Source organism: Lygodium microphyllum, chromosome 29 (genome assembly GCF_053477565.2).
Source record: "Lygodium microphyllum isolate KBCC chromosome 29, Lygodium_microphyllum_v1.1.10, whole genome shotgun sequence".
In the NCBI taxonomy this organism is placed as follows: Eukaryota; Viridiplantae; Streptophyta; class Polypodiopsida; order Schizaeales; family Lygodiaceae; genus Lygodium; species Lygodium microphyllum.
The window spans coordinates 66,771,100-66,792,126 of record NC_141163.1 but is presented as its reverse complement, the minus strand read 5'-3'; the positions used below and the strand labels follow the sequence as shown (position 1 = coordinate 66,792,126).

Here is a 21,027-nt window from a genome sequence, read left to right as displayed (position 1 = left end):
TACCACCTGGAGCATCTATCACCCCCATGGTCCACTCGAGGGCCACCATGGGGAAATGGAGTTCACCATCTAGGCCTGTGACAAAGCGTATTTGCATGCCCCATAGCTCTTCTTCTTCGTCAGCAGCTTCCACACCGAACAGATGCCTGTTCGGTCAGTCACAAGTTTCCCTATGAATCTACATCTTGCATCCTGGAATGTGAATAGCCTCCACTACAATGGGGCATGTGGTTCCAGGAAGCTCATTGTTCAACAGGAGTTGCAACCTGCCCTTGCCGGACGGATCAACATCTTACTTTTGTAGGAGCACAAGCTCACCCCTACCCGGGCCCATCGGGTTGGAAAGGTACTCCCAGGCAGTTCACACACCTACTCGGAGTATGCCATCGGTGCCCACAGCAGGAGTGGAGGCGTATGCACCTCTATTTGCCCGAGCCTCACTGCCTGTGTACGTGACCGTAGAATGATTGTGGCAAGGAGGGTTCTATGGATCAGATTGGATATTGGGGACTCGTGCCTTGGAGTACTCAATGTTCATGCCCCTACTGAGGTTAGAGCACATAGCAGGTTTTGGGTGGAGATCGCAGCAAGACTCCCAGAAGTGGACTCCTAGACTGTTGGAGGAGACTTCAACAACCTGAAGGCCCTAGAGGACCAGTAGGGCAGAGGCAGAAATTACCAGGGTATGGCAGGGGAGGAGCAGGAGGCATGGGGGGTCTTCCTCCTCACAGTAGGAGCACGTGATGCTTGGAGAGACCTAGCTTTCCACAGGAGGGCGAGGTCGTTGAACTTCTCTTGGGGATACATGCGGCTGGGCAAAGTTTTGCTGGAGCGGCTAGACAGGTTCTATGTGGGAGAGTGGGGGTGCTCTTGCGAAGGCTAGGTAGGGCAATTGGCAGGCACCACTTTGTCTGATCATTGCCCAGTTCTCCTGACACTGGATGCTCTAGTTTCAGTCCTGGACACATGATCCTATCGGATCCTTGACTCGATCTACAAGAGGGAGGAGGTGAGGAGGCACATTGGGCAGCTCTGGACTAGCCGAGTCGAGCAGGATTTGCCAGGAGGCAGCCCTACAAGCTAGGCAAGCAGCAGAGCTGGGAGGAGGAGAGAGCACTCCGGCGAGACCTAGCAACCACACACAAACTACTCGCAGAGACTAATCCAGGAGGTACCAGGGGATCCCACTCTCCACGCACAAGAGGTGCGTGCACAGGCATCCCTCGCCGGTCTTGAGGATAGGCGCTCGAAGTTTTCGTTCCGTACCTCAGCAGCCTTTTGGGCGCAAAAGGAGGACACGATGTGCACGGAGTTTTTCCAGATGCATCAACCTCGCACCTCAGGAGATCAAATTCGCAGCCTCCGAGATCAGTATGGGAGGATTCGCTCTAACCCAAATGAGGTGATGGAGATTGCCACTGACTACTGTAGACACCTTTTTGAGCAGATAGCGTTGTAGACAGCAAGGTGCTTGTACTATCAGGACGTGGTGAGAGGTATATAGGATGGTGGACCAGGATGTGTTGTAGCAGGCATCAAGTTGTCAAAGAGGAACTGAGTTGAGAAGGGAGATTGACACAACGATACCTGAGGAGTGGCTTGACCCCCCGATCCGAGAGCCGGTGGAGCTTGGCGAGGTATGGGCCACTAGATTTTCAGGAGGTGTTGCAGTAGGCATCAAATTGTCAGAGAGGAGCTGAGTTGAGGAGAGGGAGATTGATGCAAGGATACCTCAATCCGAGAACCGGTGGAGCTTGGCGAGGTATGAGCCGCTAGATCTTCACCAACAGGTACTCCCCTATAGGTGACAAGTAGAGTGGGCGGTGCCCCCTACGGGATTTTTTTCACCGTTCAAGATGGGGGGCGTTTGGTCCTTGACAGAGGGCAGTAGGATGAGGAGATAGTTGTCCTTCCTTGGAGGATTCGTGTGGTTGGTCTTCAAGGAAAGACCTGGCGTCAAGACTCTTATGTGTTCTTGGAGGAGTTCAGGGAGTGGCGCCTCTAGATATGGGAGAGCTAGCCACTTGATGAGCTGGAGTGGAATCTTGGAGAGTGGCTATTGCCAACCACTGCGGTCGCCAAGAAGCCACTGAGGTTCTTGGAGTACATAGCTAGGATTGGTAGACATGTACTGATGCAGGAGAACATGGAGTGGGTGCCTTCGCGTAGCAGATACTGGCGGAGCACAGCATCAGGGATGACTTCCGTCGGACTTTCTGGCGCCGCCTATGGGATAGCTGGAGGCCGAGGAGGATATTGAATTTCCTATGGCTTTTGGCACATGGAGGTCTCATGGTAAGGAGTTGGCTAGCCCAGATGTAGCAAGATGGAGGGTGTAAATGCTGCCCATAGCAGCTTTTGGAAACTCCAAAGCACTGTCTTTGGTCTTGCGAGGCGGCACAGCTCGTGTGGAGAGGAGCATGCCTCATTTTCCGCCGTCTGGTACCCAGCCTTGGATGTATCTCATGGGGAGCTTTCTGCTGACAGGCAGTCAGCCAAGGCCATCACCTTTCGTATGAGGCCGGGATGCAGGACACGATTTTCATCATTGAGACTGGGTCTTGCGCAATGGTCGACTTGGAGGCTTTACCCAACCGCCAGGTACTGGAGCCCACAACAGACCACTCTGAGGTATGGGAGATTATATTAGGGAATCTTACTGGATGGCACATCTAGAAGGCACGCTGCCAGGAGGTTTCTGGCGGGGAGTGCCTTTCAGTATAGGCAACTTGGGGAGCTTTCTGCTGGCAGGAAGTCAACCAGGGCCATCACCTTTCGTATGAGGCCGAGATGCAGGACACAATTTTCATAATTGAGACTGGGTCTTGTGCAATGGTCGACTTGGAGGCTTTACCCAACCGCCAAGTACTGGAGCCCACAACAGACCACTTTGAGGTATGGGAGATCGTATTAGGGAGTCTTACTGGATGGCATATCTGGAAGGCACACTGTCAGGAGGTTTCTGGGAGGTAGTGCCTTTCAGTATAGGCAACTTTGGCAGAGCTTTGGACTTCCAACATCCACTCTCTCCGCAGCCGGTGGGACCAAGTGCAAGACGAGTCTCGAGCTCGTCAGGAGCTCTATTTTCACTTCCTGCGGACCTGGAGCGGCTAGGACCTGTTCTTCATGATGGAGGCAGGCAGCCCCAGATGGCGATACACCCCCGCTCTATGGCTTCTTGCCCTCATCCCCCCCAGACCGTCTTGAAAGGCTTGCATACATGATGTATTTGTGAATTTGCATCAGCTCCAGCTAGTCTGTTGAGCATGAGCACTCTATTGTAATCAGTTTTTTTGAGTAATATAATTAGCCACACTTTACTTGCCAAAAAAAAAAAAGGTCTCTCTACAATGCCTCAAATCGTAGCACGTAAGCTCAAGATGCTTGACATAGAACGACTCCACCCTATGCAAAAACCACATTTCCTATTTGTAGATGGAACGATCAACTTCAGCAATGGCGTGATCAATAGATGTTGACGATGGATGATCCATATCAGCCAATGTTTCTCCTACTTTTCCTGTGTCTTGACAACATTTCTAATGAATAATTATTGGTGTATTAAATCTAAGAATCTTGGCCCAAAACTTTGGCTCACACCCAAATTTAACAAATTAAAAGAAACTTCTAAGGTTCATTCAAGCAAGGTTAATTAAGCATGTGCATAAACTTATTATTGATTTCTTTTTTCACAAAAATTTATTAGTTCTATTTTTCACTCAAATTAATTAATTTAGTTTTTAAACTCATAGAACCTTAATCCATGTGCAATGTCTTGGACCTGCCAAAAGAGAGAGTTCCAAAGATAAATCACATCCCCATGACATACCCCCCTTGAAAAATGGCAAGCACCTTCAATCACATCTGAGCGTGACAGAAACATGGCAGCCATATATTGGCAATAGATGCAATCAAGTGTTTTGTGTAACATTTGCAACTATTACAGCCAGTGTAAGTCACACACATACTCCAAAAAATAAAAATAACATTCTCTCAACCAACAATTAGCACTACGGTACTCGTAGCTGTAGTAAGTACTCACATGAATTGTTGAATTTCATGGCCACTCATCATAGAAGTCCCAAAGTAGATGTACTGCCAGCCAACAGGACCTTGGATGAGCATATAGCATCACCAAGCGACTTCTAGATATCAGAGCCAATCTATTTATGAGGAAGAGGAAGCATTACACCCCTCTTAAGCACTAGGCAATGCTCCAGTTCAACACTCTATTGTACATATCTCAACCCCAACCAAAATGGGTTCTATTTGAAATACCTAGGAAACAGCTGAGGTAAAATTACTAGGTCACCCTCTTCAATCCACTTTGCATCTATCAGTGAATAATTTGGGCACTCACCATATAGAGGCATGAAACGTTACCTCTTACCTTTCTTTCATTATGTGATGTATTTATTTATGAACTAAGATATCCTCAAGTTCCTCAACCTCTAGCTGAAATCTTGTCAAGCATATCCTTTCGTACATCTCCATTGAAAGCTCAAAGAAGACTCAAATGAAATGAATTATGAATCTTCTAGTAATCCAGTAGCTTCAACCAGTAAGCCACATCACTAATATTTTCTCTCACTGAAAAGGTCCATCGCACCTCATGCTTAGCATAGGGAATAAGCACTCCTTTCCCTTCATCCAATCACCCTTTCTGCAATGACAATTTGCGACTCTTATGCTTTTCCTATGACCTTTGAAGAGCTTGCTTTACTTTCTTGTACACTTCATCTATATTTTCAATATGCTTATCTGTCCAAAGGATTTTATCCTTTGTCCATAAGAAAACTCCACCAATGGAAAAACTTGTTCCCACGTGGTCTTATGCTATGAGACAAAGAAGTACTCGTATTTTCAAAAATTCATTTCCAAAAAAAAGTGGTAATTTGTCAATCTCTATCACCACTGATAGATTGCAGCATAGCAACACTTGAAGATGTTATACATGAACAACGTCACCATATGGTCCTCTTTTATCTACCTTCCTCATAGAATGAAATGTGCTTGCTTATGGAATGTGTATATGATAGCCTGAATTCCATTATTCCCTATAGGTGTCCTATGAAGATCAAAGATAAGATCTGTAGCTATATTCTCCCATGGTCTATTTGAAAAATTCAATGGATGCGCAATCCTGGTGCCTTCTATTGGACATACTTAACCTTCTTATATATAATGCATGTACTCCCAAAGGTTTCAATATCACCCCTCAAAGTTGGTCAATAAAAGAAAGACTCTGTTGCTTTCACTATCACATCAATACCTCAATGCCATGCATACAATGGAGCATGGCTTTCAATCATGCCTCAAGCTTTGTTACACAAGTGACCATGCACCATAAGAAAATCATCTCTATGTGAATAATGCTCATGATGCTAACAATCAATCAATTGATCATAAATCCTTCCAAAGGCTTCATCCTGTGCATGAATGATCAGCAAGTGGAATATTGACAAGAAGTTGTCTCATCTCATATACTTCTCAAACAACTATTTCAAAGTCTTATGAACATCCTAAATTAAAAAAACAGCACTTGGCAAGTGGTACTACCACATTGAAAGAGCACAATCGAAATTTAACCTCTCTTTCTCATAAATCTACAAATTCTTTTCAGCAACATGGAATTACCCCCTCAATGGCCATAACATGGCCACCCTACATGAGAACTGCACCAATGATGTTCCCACATACATCACATGGTACCACAAAATCTTTTCAAAGATCAGGAAAAATTAAAACCAAATCCAAAGTAGGCTTTTTCTTCAACTAATCGGAGGCTGCAATCTTTTTTTCAGCCCATCTCAAAGGCACTCCGTTCTTCTGCACTGTATGAAGAGGAGTAACAATGTCTGCAAAATGGTAGATGAACCTCCTATCGTAAGAACACAATCTAAGGAAACTATATACATCATGAAGAGTCTACAAATATGGCCAAGTATGAATGGCCTGCACTTTAGTTGAATCCATCCTAACAACATCCTTAAAGACTATATGCCCCAAGAAATGAATCTCTTTCAAGTAGAACTCACTCTTCTTGTCATTAATGACTAACTTGTGCTCGAGAAGTTCCTAAAAGACTAAAGCCAAATGCTTCCTATGCGCCTCTATATTCTTTGACTAAATAATGATTTCATCAAAGAATGTTCCTATAAAGGATCTATGCTAATGAAAAATCATGTCCATCATCCAATTGAATGTTATTAAAGCATTAGTGAATCCAAACAGCATCGCTAGAAACTCACACAAGCCAAAAGTTGTCCTAAAACCCTTCTTGTGCACATCTTCTTTTCGAATGCATACATGATGATACCCACTTTTCAAATCTATCCGTCACCCTAAAGCTACTCCTAACAACCTCTGAAGAAGTGAATAATGGATAACTAAAGCTCCGTTAAGGGTGGTATACACCAAGAGGCTCTAGTTATTGGAGACTAGTTGGCATTGGGCCTTCCAAATATGCCACCTTGTGAAGCTACTAATAATCCTCCACACCTCAAATTGCAACACAATAGCCTTCAATACCTAGCAGCTAGGCAAATCCTTCTTGCACACAACTATGCATGAGCCAACCTTGATGATGAAGATCATGTCATGCATTTGTGCCTTGTAGAGTCAGTGGTATCCTTGACTAACAGATTGCCAACAAAAAGCCCCCCAAAAGATACACCCAAGGCTGGGCTCTACTCAACAAAGTAGTCTACAGCCTCCTTTCCACTCCCACTACATAGCCTCACATGATCATAGAGAATTGCTTCAGAGTCTTCACGTGCTACTATGGGAAATGTTGGTAGACCTCATGCTATTGCATCTAAACCAACCAATTGCCAATTGCAAGACCCCATGTCCCACCAACCATAGGAAGTAAGAGACCCTTCTCAGCCACTACAATCCCATAAGCATCACCAGAAAGTCTGGCCAACAAAATCCATGTCACTATGCTCTGCGGGGTGTCTGTTGCATGATGGAACCAATCCATATCATCCTACATTGAGATATGTTTGCCAATCCAGGCTATGTAGGTGAAGAAACTCATTGCTTTTTGTGAACAGACCAACTCCACTCTCATTCCACCTCATCCAAGGCCCTATCCTCCAAAATCCAAAGTGTTCCAAAGTGTCAAGCTACCAAGACTTCCCTTGAAGTCCTATGACTTCGATCCTCCTCCAAGGAATGTTTGCGAAAGCTAAGCCCTGCTCCTTTTTCCTAGTCCTAAACAGTATGATGTGCACAGTAGGCCCTTGACTCCTATAAATAGGAATCGGCTGCCCTAACCCTGAAGTGTCCTTAGTGCATTCACACTAAGTCACTCCATGACCACTATGACCAATGTCACCAGCACCCATCCAAATGTCCAAGAAATGTAATAGGTAGAGTAGGATAGGGAAGGAAATATGATTTGGATAGGGTGGGCGATGCTATGGTGAAGCTACACCTCAGTGATGGTCTCCATTATACTCCAAGGTATGGCCGATATTCCTAGAAGGAGCTTCCAAGTCCACCCACTTCGTGTGAGTCCTCAAACCACCAATGTGCGCAGATTAGTTAGAGAAAACGTAGTAGGCTAACCATACTTTGCATTCAAGCATATTTATTAATACAAATTAAGATTATAGTAACAAAACCTGTTATCTTGCCACACACTGCTGTACAAAAATTTTGGAATAACCAAAGTTGCATTGAGCAAGCGAGCTACTGCCACAGCATTGCAAATCTGTGACATGCACATTTAAGAAGCATGTTAGATGTTATCGGGCAGGATACTAACTGGTGAAATCAAGGATGATAAAACTTCAACTGAGAAGCTTCAGGATTCTAAGGCTAGTGAATCATTGTAAAAGTCAATTTCTGAAATGTATAATCACAACTACTATTTCAAAGGTTCTTTTGTGCAAACAAGAAACATAATACTCTTAAACACACTTACAGCAACCCTCTGCTGATTGAGACCACCATTTGCGCTGACCATAATGTATCCTGTATTGGTTTTCTTGGAATATGATGCTGGAACACTCAAAAAATAAGGGTTAAGGAAAAAAAATTAGCATTATAAAACAGCCAAGATGCAAGTGTTCTGAGATAAAACTCACAACTCATTTCATTGTCAAGGTCATCAGAGCAAGGTTTCCAGGCAGAAGTTTCATCATAAGGCTCCTTCCACGAGTCATCTGGTTCACTCTTCAGTTCACCCTTCAAACAATTCGCATTGGAGTTCTAAATGAGAAAATGTCAACTTGGAAAAAAAACTCTTTGAAAATACCAGATGTATTGAAAACCAAACCTCAGCAAGAGCATGTGCAGCCAAAGTGTAGAGGTGCTGAAACATAATATGTAGTGGCCTTTGATGGTTTAGAAGCCCATTTCCCTCATCCTAATCAAAGCAAAATGAACTAGCTCAAATAATTTTCTGAAAAAAACAACTACAAGAATGAAACAGAACTTGTAGGGGCCTTGATGAAAGCCCATTTTCCTCATCCTAACAAAGCTACAGTGTGAGGTTACACTAGGCTTTGCAGAGAAAACATAGCGAGTGTACGAACACAACTAAATGAGTTTAGACAAAACACAAATGAAGAAGAAAAGATGAATGAATGCTGGGAACTCAATGAACGAACCAATGCTGATATGATACAGTGGATGCTCAAAGAGTGGAGGGCTATCCAACAACCATGGTCTTTCATTGGAGTGGGATTAGGAAGAGTGTTGTCTTCCTGAATGGATCCCAAGTGCAGCAAATCACCAATGCTCGATGCTGAAATATGATGGCCATCTGGCAGCAGTGATGATGGAGAGGACCATCACAAGCAGCAGTTTCAGACAGACTGTGGGAAGAATACGATGAAAATTAATGGAGCAGCAGCAGGACAGCAGCCTGAGAGCGGAAACACAGCTACGAAGAGGGCTGGAACTGCAACCTGAGTGGTTGCTTCTTAATGAACATGATGTGTGTAGGAGACCAAACACAACAGAGGTGAAAACTGAAAATGGGAACGTGATAGCTGGCATGGAAATGAAGCAACCACAAGGACTGGTGAAGGCAGGAATGGACAACAGCCAGCTGGGTGGCAGCTCTTGGAAGAAGAGGACAGCAGGGCAGCAGTCTGAAAGGTGAGAGGAGATGATGATGATGATGATTGACGACGACGACAGCAACGACGATGATGATGAAAGAGGGGAGAGAATGCTGGTGATGAAGAACAACATAGCAAGGACAGGTAGGATGGTTGGCAGTGACATGTGGCAATGAGGAATGAAAGTGGTAGTGAACAATGGTTCCCTTTTATTGAACATTTTGAGTCAGTCATCCTACCAAAATTCTACACTCTCATTTTAACTGAAATATTCTTTTAAGAATGTTTTAAGAGCCAGAAAAATATGGTTAATTAATGGTTTAATGCTCCCTTTATGGACCAACAAAGGTGATTGATGAGAGTGAAAAGCAAGCTCTGAGTCCTGATTGAAAAAGTTCCACCCAAAAGAGACCAAGGCATTGGACCAAAGATGTCCTACACAAGGGCCTACCAAGTGTGAGAGGCTGAGAGGATTGAAGCTAAACTGAGAGAGCAGTAGACAGTGTGGAGAGTGAAGCATGACACCCAATGCAATAGACTGAAAGAGTGTAAACTGAAAGTACAAAGTACAACCCTTAAACCTTAGGGTTGTAGGGGGTGTTCACACCCGAACATGATAAGTGCTCATAAGTGTGTAACATAGACACATAGGAAAGAAGAGAATAAGTATGGGGGAAAAAACCTCTCGTACTGAGAATAAAAAGTGCCCCAGTGTCCAACTAATCACCGACACTCCTCTGTGAGCGTAGGCATGAGTGAAACCCAACAAACCCCCCTGGAGTGAAGAGTGATCAAAAGTACAAGGATCGTCTACTACCAAAGGAGATCAAATTTAAAGCATTGTGAAATGCTTCAAATTTGTCACGAGGAAGAGCTTTGGTAAAGATATCTGCCACATTACTAGTGGTAGGACAAAAGACAAGGCTGATATCACCTACATGTAGCCTCTCTCTAACAAAGTGATAATGTATCTCAATGTGTTTCGTGCATGCATGAAACACTGGGTTCCGTGCCACTACAATGGCACTCTGACTGTTAGTGAACAAAGAAGTAGGCTCCATAACAGATACATCCAGATCAGCTAGCAAGCGTCTAATCCATACACATTCAATTGTGGTAGTGAAAGCTGCCTTGTATTCAGCTTCACATGACAATGTGACAATAGTGGAGCCAAGATATGCAAGATGAGCCAAGAAAGAAACAATTGGCACTAGTGGAGTGATGTGAATCATAATCACCAGCCCAATCAAAATCACTGTAAGCATGTAACTGCAATGGTCCCCCCTTGGCATAAAGCAATCCAAGAGATCTAGTACCCTGCAGGTAACAAAAGACACGCTTAACAGCTTGCCAATGTGACATGCGTGGCTAATGCATATATCTGCTCAAGGCTAAAACTACAAATTGTATGTCTGGCCTAGTGTTGCATAGGTAAATAAGGCATCCAACTGTTGGAACATATGTGTGTATATCAAACAAATCATTGTCATTATGTAATGACAACTTTAGTCCAGGTTCCATTGGTATACAGACTGACTTGCAATCTTGTAAGCCAAACCTCTCAAGAAGTTTACCAATGTATCTTGACTGTGATAAACCAATACCTCTAGCATCATGTATGAACTAAATGACCAAGTAATAATGCAAAGACCCCAAGTCTGACATCTCAAAAGTTTGCTGCAAATTTTGTTTAAATGCTGAAATTTGATTTGCATGTGTCCCTATAAGCAAAAGGTCATCAACATTTAGACAAATTATCAGCATGAATCCCCCCTTTACATACGTAAACGGTAGACTCAGATGAGCTTTTGATAAACCCTTGGCTAAGTAAAAAGGCATCAATGCTTGCATACCAAGCTCTAGGAGCTTGTTTCAAGCCATATAAAGCCTTTTTGAGCTTGCAAACCAAGTGTTCGGATCTCTCAACTACAAAACCAATGGGCTTGTTTCAAGCATATAAAGCCTTTTTGAGCTTGCAAACCAAGTGTTCGGATCCCTCAACTGCAAAACCAATGGGCTGCAGTACATATACTTCTTCATGATTCCCCATGTAAAAATGCAGTTTTAATATCTAACTGATGCACAATCCATCCATAATGGGCAGCCAAAGCAACCATAGACTTAATGGTAGTCATTCAGAAGGTAGGAGCAAATGTCTCCTCATAGTCATTGACTTTCTTCTGTGCATAGCCCTTAGCTATGTCTGCATAGGGCCATATATATCTTAATGCACTAACTGTAACCTGGTTGTGGCTCTAAAAGCAACATCACGGCGAAACGAAAAACAATGCATTTTTCCCAAAATACATCCTTCGCACAAGTACTCAAGAGGTCTCTCCAAAAGAGGTAATCCATCTAGCATCTGTGTACGTTGCAAGAGCATCAAGCTACCATAATTCACATGCCCCATACGAGCATGCCATAACTCCGAATATAACATAGCAGGAGTAAGAGTAGATGCTAAATATGTTGATTGATCAACTGAAAGAGTATCTAGCTCATATAACCCATGACATAAAGTGCCAGTCAAGATCAAAGTCGTGTGTTCCTTATCTCTCAACATGCATCTATCATCATCAAAGGTGACCTGCAATCCACAATGTGCCAAAGAAGAAATAGAGAGCAAATTCTTATTTATACTTGGCACAAACAAAGTATCCTATAGGCGGAGAATAGAGCAATCAATGGCTGTGAGAAAATCTCTAAATTAGCCGCCTCCTTCTCCTATTTTCATGGCTCAGATGGCACTTCAAGGACAAGGTGAACCAAGTCCAATTCCTATTCCTGCTCCACTGCATCCTCCAACTCCACTCCAAGCTCCTGCCCCTATAGTTAGAGTTCCGGTTTGTGCAGTAGCTCCAGTCCAGAATGTTCCTATTCAAGCTCCTTTGGTTGCTACCCTGGATGAGGTAGCTCAAGTTGACCAAGGGGATATTGAAGATTAGCTACAAAAGTGAGTTCAAGTCCACATTGCATGCCATGTGTTGGGTGCTGGTCAATGAAACTGCTAGGTGGACCAAATGTCAAGGAGGCAGGAGCCGTGTATTACAGTCGTGTCTGTTAGGATTTGCTGAATGAGCAGAGCAGTTGTAACTGCACACAATGTAATGCAATGCAATCAATGTAATGCCGAGTGCAATCTAATGAGCAATCTGTTCTATGCCTCAGTAATCTCTGTGCAGTGTGGTTCTAACCATATGCAATATAATGCAATGCAATCAATGTAATGCTGAGTGCAATCTGATGAGCAATCTATTCTGTGCCTCAAAAATCTCTATGTATTCAGTATGTTCTGTGCTTAAACAGTTCTTGAATTGTGCAATGACGTAATATTCCTTAAGTAATGCAATCCTCTATGTGAGGTTCGGGTACATCGGATTCCTGTGTTTCTTAAGCATATATGTTCCCAATTACGTAAATATCGGAAAAGAGGCAAGAACCTACATATTGGTGCTTCATATTGAGATGCTTTAATATTAAGCTAAAGATGCAGTGATATGCTTAAAAGCGTAAGTCCTAAGAAGGAACTTAGTCAATAGCCCCCATGCAATTAGCCTGAATTGCTATTTGTAGAATGAGCTGGAGTACCCTAAGCATGTACCAGCACACCTTATCCCAAAGGACCTAGAGAAATTTAGCCTAAGGAAAGGGTCATTCTTACATCCTTGGACATCTAAATGGGCACTAGTAGCCATGGTCATAGTGGTCATGAAGTGACTTAGTGCAAATACACTAAGGATACTTTGGGGTTAGGGCAACCAAGTCCTGTAAATAGGACTCAAGGCCCGGTTGTGCACATGGTTGCGTTATCACCACTCTTGGATTCTTGGCCTGTTGGTGGCTAACACACCCGTACACTGAGACAGTGTGGGCTGGTGGTATGGGACGCTAGTTCTTGGTACGTGGTCATGATCCATAGTGCTGCTAGCTCCCATGCTCAAGGGTGAGCTCGTTTGGCTCTATGGCTAGGAAGTGAGCCTGGTGTCTAGTCCCTTCATATTTGTGAATATAGCTTGTATTGTGTCTCACGTGCAAGTTGGATCTTAGGTGGATGCTTTAGCCACCACTGTGTGTGAAGATATGCTAGGGTTTGCACTAAGAAAACACAAAATGTACAAACACGACTAAAACACAATAACTCAAAAAAAAAGTGTAAAAACACAAAATAGAAAGAAGGAACTCCACAAGGAAATGAATGAAAGCTATAAATGAATGAATGTCTATGCAAAATGCTCATAGGCAGAGCTGCCCAACAGCCGATGGCTCTTGTGGGAGCAGGCTAAGGGAGATGTTGGAGTGTGACACCCATTTAGATAGATCTTGAGTGCTATAACCAGCGATCAAGCTATAGGAGTGAACAAGCAGCAAAAATGGAGCCTGTATGAGTGTATCAGAGCAAACTATGACCTCCAGAGCATCACAACAGCAGGGTGGTTGATCAGGCTGAAAAGACAGCTGTCTACCAGGGCTGAAATGGATAGGGCAGCGGTAGGGAACTGCCAGTTAAGGCAATCGAGGAAGTTGTCCAACATGTAAGAGTGTGATCGGCAAGCTGTTGTCAGGTTGTACAGAAATGCAAGCTAATCTGGTCCATGTAGAGTGCTGATATCAGCAGGCTCATGAGAAATACAACCTGTTATCAAAACTGGGTGCAATGACGGAAGCGTAGAAGACTGCTGTAATAGACTGCATAACACGAGATAAAAGAAAATAGAAGAACACTGAAAAGGAGAAAACTCAGAGATATGTTTAGGAAATGGAATCCATATACCAAACATGAAACAATCATCTACAACGAGTCACTAGCTGTGTGAACATTGGCACCGGCTCCTTCTCTCCAACAAAACCTACACTAGAAGTTTGCAAGTGAATGATGATTGAGGAGGAGGAAGCCCACAAATAAATAGGCATAAAATAATGCTGAAAATGCATCAGGTCAGTCAGCACCATAATGGCCTAAAAATACAATCAGCCAGCCAAGAAATGCCAAACACTATAAAAATTAGCACCAAAAAATCCCCTATTTAATAATTCCCTATGCCCAATTAAAAGAAGAGGATACCAGAGCTTCTTGGAAAGTTGAGAATGTGGAGAAGTCTTTTTGTGGACTTGATCATGCAACCTTATGTAACACAAGAATTGACATTCATACTTGTAGAAGGTTGGTAGTCAGGGTAACAAAATGACTTGCTGCATAAAATGGAAGTATAGGAGGCAACTTGTTTAAGAATAATATGATCTAATCATCATCTAACTTTGGTGAGCCAATGGTGGCAAACTCGGCAAGTAACCACACTGGCTTGACTTTCAGATCATCCCCTTTCTTAATGGAAAACTCCTACAGCTCATGATTGAGATTGATACATCGATTGCAATCTCTCACCACATAACAGTTAATGAGATAACCCCAACAAATAAATGCTAGGGAAAAGTATTGTAATTATGAGTAATCCCTAAATTAACTCGACATTTTCCTTAGCATTGCAAACCCTCCATTAACAGATATGATCAGGGCAGCATAGCCTCCAAACTGACTACCATGTCCCACAGACCTAAGACTCATGCACTTGTTGCATAAGATTTGCATAAGATTAGACCAAGTTGTGACATGCGACTTGTTAAAACGAGTCTTATCCGTAAAGACATTCTTATCCATAGCAACTCAAGTGTGCCCAACTTCTAAATGATAGGCTACCTATCAATATCCTCCTGGGTTCTACACAAGGAAGAAGGAAAGGATCCTTTGTAGCCAAGTGAGTGCTCTAAGATGGGCTGAGAATGCCCTAGGTAGTGCTTGAAGACAATGAAGCATTGCCTTTACTAATTCAAAGTACTTGCAGGATTCTCCTGTACCTGGAGTTGGGTCTGGGATGCATCATTTGGGGGACTGCTCTATAAAACTGAGATATGTGGCATTTTCTTCATCATTGAGTCCAAGAAGTTGTAAAGAGGAAGTAAGAAAGAGTCACAGGGGCTGTGAAATCCATCTTACGGAAGGCTGCTAATTCATCTTATAATGGGCTTGCAACCCTGCATGCCCTCTTGAAGAAGAAGCTTCAAATGTCTGCTCACCTGGAGTAAGCCCTCTGAATAACAACTTGCCCACAAGGGCATGGGTTTGATACTCCAGATGAATGATACCTAGGCCACCCTTCGACCTATACCAAATGATAGTCTGTCAAGCCATAGTTCCTCAACCTGTCCAAGCTACACCTGACGGGACCATATATTAGGTCGTGCATGAAGTCCAAAAACACCAAAGGAGAGCAACACACCAGACAGCTAGGACCCAGTTGAACACTAAGACTCTACCAGCCAATGAAATGTGAGCAATGCTCCAAAAGGTCAATTTCCATGGTATGGAGCCTGGCACCAGGACAAACTCTTGCACTTCCATGATGTCAAGTCTCACTTGGAAACCAAATTACCAAATAGTCTGCGGCAACTCACCCACTTGCAACTGAAATGAGAGTCAAGACCCCATGGTCCAGATTTGTGAGAATACCAATTGACTCATACCTGTTGATCTTCAAACTCGCCATCATACAAGAAACTTCCAGGACTAGAAGTAGCCTCTCCAACATCAGAATGCCATCTGGGTTGTTTTGTTTGGATATGCCAATTCTGAAAGCACTGTCTCACTCTCAATAGGAACCTCAAGCAACATAGACTTGTGGCTCACGTGGAGAAAGTAATTCATCTGCTCTACCAAAAAGCAGGAAAAAGTACGAAGCAACTGGACAGTCCTGCTTGACTGATCTCTCCAATCAAAGCTCCTTCCCCTCCCTACCTCCCATCAATGATCAACCTTAGTACAATTGTCTGACTTGTACAAACCTGGCACTGCCCACTACTAATGCAAAGGCTGAACAAGCCATGGTCCCTTTAGGAAACCCTAGCAAACTCCATTGTGGGCTTTCTCAGAGTCCATGAGAATGATAGCTATACTCTGTCCAAATGTTGGGTCTAACTCTGTATCCTCAAAGAAGGTGAAGATGGTGTCCCAAACATGCATATGCTAGATAGAAGTTGTCTCCATTACATGGAATTTCTGATTGTTGTAACATTTATGCAGTATTGGCATTAACTATGTTGCCTCGAGTTTGAGTATTAGGTCACCTGGAGTTTGTGTATTAGCCTCATTTGAAAGTTGACAGCTCTCATGTCATAATAGACATAGAAAACATGTTTTCTGATTATTTAAGTTTTATGCAGTAGACACACTAGTTAGATGGCTCTGAGTTTCAGTGTATTAGTCCAGTTCATACATCATTGGTATACAAGGTTGAGATGTAGTAACAAACATAGCAGAATACATTTCTGATAATTCAACAATCATGCAGTAGATGCATCAATTAGACAGCTCTGAGTTTCAGTGCATTAGTCTTGTTCTAAGTCATCAGTATACAAAGTTGAGTCCAGACATTACCAGCTTCAATACCTTGGTAACACCCCAGACTAAGTGTAAGTTTATTATGTCATACACAATGGACTTGAGGGTTGCAAAGCCACAGAGAAGGACTATTGCCCAACCTGATATAAGAACTAGGATAATTACTCCTTCTTAAAGCACATATTTAACAATACCTCCTTGTCAAAGTCTATAATCAACACATTTATGTTTATGTTGCATATCAATATGACTGGCTCTGTTGCACAACTCTGGCCCATAAACATATTTCTTTCAAGCTACAGATCTAGTGTATAACACACCACTAAATGCCTTTGTATAAAGGCAGTTCCTGACCTGAGTTCTACGACCAGGTTGCCACAGAAAAGAACCATTGCAACAACTTGAAGTAACATCTAAGAGAATTACCCCTTCCTAAAGCATGTATTTAACAAAACTTCTTTCAAAATGAATCCACCATCAACACGTGTATGTTGGATTTGAACATGACCGTCTCCATGGCACAACTGCTTGGCCATGAAAATCCTTCTTTTAAGCCATAGCTAGATTATAGTTGGTTATAACACACCACTAAATGGCTGTATAGAAAGGCAATTTCTGACTTCAGTTCTATTGACCTTTGAACTTCATCCTTGAAGCAACATCAGCCCAAAATAAAGATGGGCATAATGCATCTATGTTTCTTGCGTAGAAAATGAGTCTTCTTTTCTTGGAAGTATGCATAGTTTCTAATATTCCCTTGCTGCTTAGATCGACTGTCCTGATTTTGGCAAGTGATACACGAATTGACCCACTCAAGCAAGCAGAATCACATAGTAATAGTAATAGTACTATTATGGAAATAGAATCCAGTGTAAATGTGTGGCTTCACGTGGCTTCAACTATAGCCATAGTTGAATCTAAGCAGACCTGTAGAAAATAAAATTATTTGACTGAAGTTTATGAACACTGCCTAGATCTCATACCAGGGCCAAATTAGTGGGCAGGTCCAAGCCATCATCTGATGTGGATGCAAACTTTCTGAAACATGTGAGAAACCAACAATCCAAGATAAAGAAAGCCACAAGCGATGAGGCTAAAATGACAAGAACGTTCTTAGTACGTCTGCTATTTGATCCTCGGTGCTGCTTCTTGGGCCTGAGCATGATTGGATTGTCAAGCCCACGAATTTGCGGCACCGGCTGGCATCCGACATGGGTGCTTTCCACGAACCGACGATGAGAGAACGAGCTCGGGCGAGGTTTTGCAGATCTCTCTTGCTCCAAACCTGAGATCGCTTCTGTTGGTGAAGACCCACCATCGACAAATGAAGGCCCATATGAGCCATCTGCAGCAAATGGAGACCCACCTTACCCACGTGATCCACAGCATAAGAAGAAGACCCAGATGCGGCTATATGAAGTCCCACCTGCAGGATTAAAGGAAATCACATCTGCAGAAGAGGAGGTCAGTGCTTTCGTTGATGATGAATGCTCCATCCTGAAGGAAATGTGGAGGCAACTGCAAAGAGACAAATGCTCATGATCTCCCTCCTGGTTTTGATCGGTCGATCGATCGATAGAGAGAGAGAGAGAGAGAGAGAGAGAGAGAGAGTGGTTTTGATCGATCGATAGAGAGAGAGAGAGAGAGAGAGAGAGAGAGAGAGTGGTTTTGATCGATCGATAGAGAGAGAGAGAGAGAGAGAGAGAGAGAGTATGTGTGCGTGTGTGTGTGTCGTGCTGGAGAGTGGTCAATCAAAGAAAACGTATGTTTTTGGGCCGTTGCACAAGGCGCACTCAGGCCGAACGTGCAAGTAAGAAGAATTTCTATATCGTAACGTGAAAGGTTTGCATGGTCTTGCGTGTCAGGTACGCAAAAGGGCAACTAATATGCAACACTAATACGTCATTACTTAAGGGCCATTGATTAATATGTAATGTAACGTAACACTAATGTATCATTGCAGATGCGCTTTGTTAACTCAGACTGCATATGACGAAGAGAGCAATTAATTGCGTGTTTGGTTCCCATTCGTCAACTTAATGAATGAAGGGCCCTTAATGTTTCACATCGAACCATTGCAAACTGCCTTAATAAGTCAAACTTCATATAACGAAGAGAGCAACTACATACTTCAATGTTATTTTTGCATCTTGTATATATTAAAAGTAATGAACCGAATCTGAACTTCAAAGCACCAGATAGTGCTTGATCCAACATGTCAACTCCACAAATTTCCTTTAATTTTTTTAAATAAATGCCAATATCATTGTCTAACAATTTACGACCTTGCAATTGTGGTGGCAACTCAATGATGTTCCAAAAGAAGAATTTGGCAATTTAGCAGTGTGTCTCTCTCTCTCTCTCTCTCTCTCTCTCTCTCTCTCTCACCAAGGCTTATATCTCTTCGTCTTCTTTCTTCTTTTCTCTCTTATGTTTCTCTCGTCCTCTTCAAGAGAGTCTTGGTTAGTTTGCACCAAGGCTTCTCTTCTCTTTGTTGTCTTCTCTCTCTCTTTTCAATTTATCGCAAGGCCTTATCTCTCATCTTTGTCTTCTCTCACTCTTTTAATCTTCACCAAGGTTGGTCTCACTACAAGATACAGGCCTTGCACCGACGTTCAAAGCGACAATAATATTCATTAAAAAACACTACAAGATATAGGCCTTATACCGACATTTAAAACGACGAAAATGCAAACAACAAAATTTGCCCCCGTTGTCGCAAAAAGCGTCGTTATTGGCGACGCCATAGAACAGTTGGTATTGGCATTGCTATCAGCGTCGGTATGGCATCGCTATCAGCATCACATACATTTTCTATGTATTAGTGATACCCTGTCATGATTGTATCAATCGCTTTTTATGCGATCATATATTTATTTCATGTATCAGTTTTATGATTTCAGTATACATTGTTTCTGTTTGTAAGCGCATTGTACACAGTAATGCAAAAACTATTTTGTATGGCTCTGCTCTACCACAAAAAAAAAAATTCCCTGTTACCGTCGCTATTAGCGTCACAAATTTTACTGCTCGCGTCACTATTAGCGTCGTTATGCACGTCGCAAACCATCGCTATCAGCGTCGGTATTGGCGTCGCTATCAGCGTCGCAAATTTTACTGCTCGCGTCGCTATTAGCGTCGTTATGCACGTCGCAAACGTCGGTATTGATGTCGCTATCAGCGTCACAAAAATAATTTTACTGCTCACGTCGCTATTAGCGTCGTTATGCACGTTGCAAACCGTCGCTATCAGTGTCGATATTGGCGTCACTATCAGCGACGGTTTGCGACGTGCATAACGACACTAATAGCGACACAAGCAGTAAAATTTGCGACGCTAATAGAGACGGTAACAGGGGAAAAAATTTTGTGGCAGGAATAAATACATGATCGCATATAAAAAGCGATTGGTACAATCATGATAGGATATCACTAATACATAGAAAATGTCTACATAGATCAGGCGACTCAAAAATGAAGGTGTGTGAGCTCCAGGGATCCAAGGGCGAGCTACGCATCCTCATCCCCCGAAAGCTCATCCCGCCGCAAAGGAGTATCGAACGGACTCTGCAGAAAAAGAAACAGCACATCAGTCCACCATACAATAATGCATTCAAATATCTCATGGTAACTATGGACAAGAAAGATGAGTGACTTACAAGGCCGCCGTGTCTATACAATCGATCAACCAATGCCCTAAGACCGTGCCTCTCTGCATATCGAGTCTCAAGGCTAGTCGGATCGCGATTTGTAATGGAGTGCTGCAAAGAAAACAAAATGCTAACTGTTAGAAATATGATTGTCAGTACAAAGAATATTTTTAAAAAATAAACAAGCAAAACAAAAGAAAAACTTACAAAGTCCTCCAAATATGCCCTGTCGCCGCCACTCCCAAGATGATGGACCACTCCGACCTCGAGTCGTGCCCTCGCCGCCTCACGCTGCTGACTCCAACATCCTGGAGAATCTACAGCCTCCTCCCTCAGTCAGCGCCAATCGTCTGCATCTAACCACTCTGGCTTTGTAGCCCCACTCTTGATTGCCTTGTGTGCGTCGGATCATCTATGTGACATGTATGCACGCATGCAATCCATCATCCAGCCCGTAGAGAATCTATCTATTGCGGCTGGCACCGGAAACTCCTCGTGCAAGGATGCTACTATGTAGTCCTTGCTCCCCTCCGGTATGTTCTTCCAATGATCCAAGAGGTTGTGCTGAAAAACTTGTTGGCACAACTCTCTCATGCGAGCCATCACCCTTCTTTCCTCATCATTCATGATGATGGCTTCTGACCTACTATCGACTAGATATCCATAACCCCCAGGAGTCTGCCTAAGATGGATCCTCTCCCATCTGTGTCCACGCTCCTGGGCATATCAAGGAGACCCCTGTGCATCCGGTGTACCGACGGGGGTAATATCTCTCGAAGTGGCACCCACAGGGGTGCCACCTGCTGCTGATGGCTGCGCAAAAGCCGGAGTAACTGGAGTAGACATCCCCACAGGTGTGACAAATCCTGGAGGTGACGCAGCTCCAGCTGAACGACGAGATGGAGAC

The 21,027-nt window shown here is 43.2% G+C and overlaps 1 protein-coding gene across 6 annotated transcripts in view; it reads right to left on the bottom strand.

Moving 5' to 3' along the window:
* The window catches only part of LOC148010735 (O-fucosyltransferase 15-like), a 37,173-nt gene extending 18,910 nt beyond the window's left edge, over window positions 1-18,263 (bottom strand). For 5 of the 6 annotated variants that reach the window (XR_015689605.1, XR_015689604.1, XM_087672243.1 and 2 more), the window contains exons 1-6: window positions 17,897-18,263; window positions 17,454-17,815; window positions 8,288-8,377; window positions 8,097-8,196; window positions 7,934-8,010; window positions 7,632-7,720 (exon numbers count right to left, since the gene is read on the bottom strand). Coding sequence is in view for 4 of the 6 variants with exons in the window: in XM_087672243.1 (XP_087528369.1) it covers window positions 7,632-7,720; window positions 7,934-8,010; window positions 8,097-8,196; window positions 8,288-8,377; window positions 17,454-17,815; window positions 17,897-17,966 (788 nt within the window). In the remaining 2 variants the exon portion in view is untranslated. Of the gene's footprint in view, window positions 1-7,631; window positions 7,721-7,933; window positions 8,011-8,096; window positions 8,197-8,287; window positions 8,378-17,453; window positions 17,816-17,896 lie in introns of those variants that run through there. The other variant, XM_087672245.1, reaches the window with a different exon arrangement.
* Between the last annotated feature and the right edge of the window lie 2,764 nt (window positions 18,264-21,027).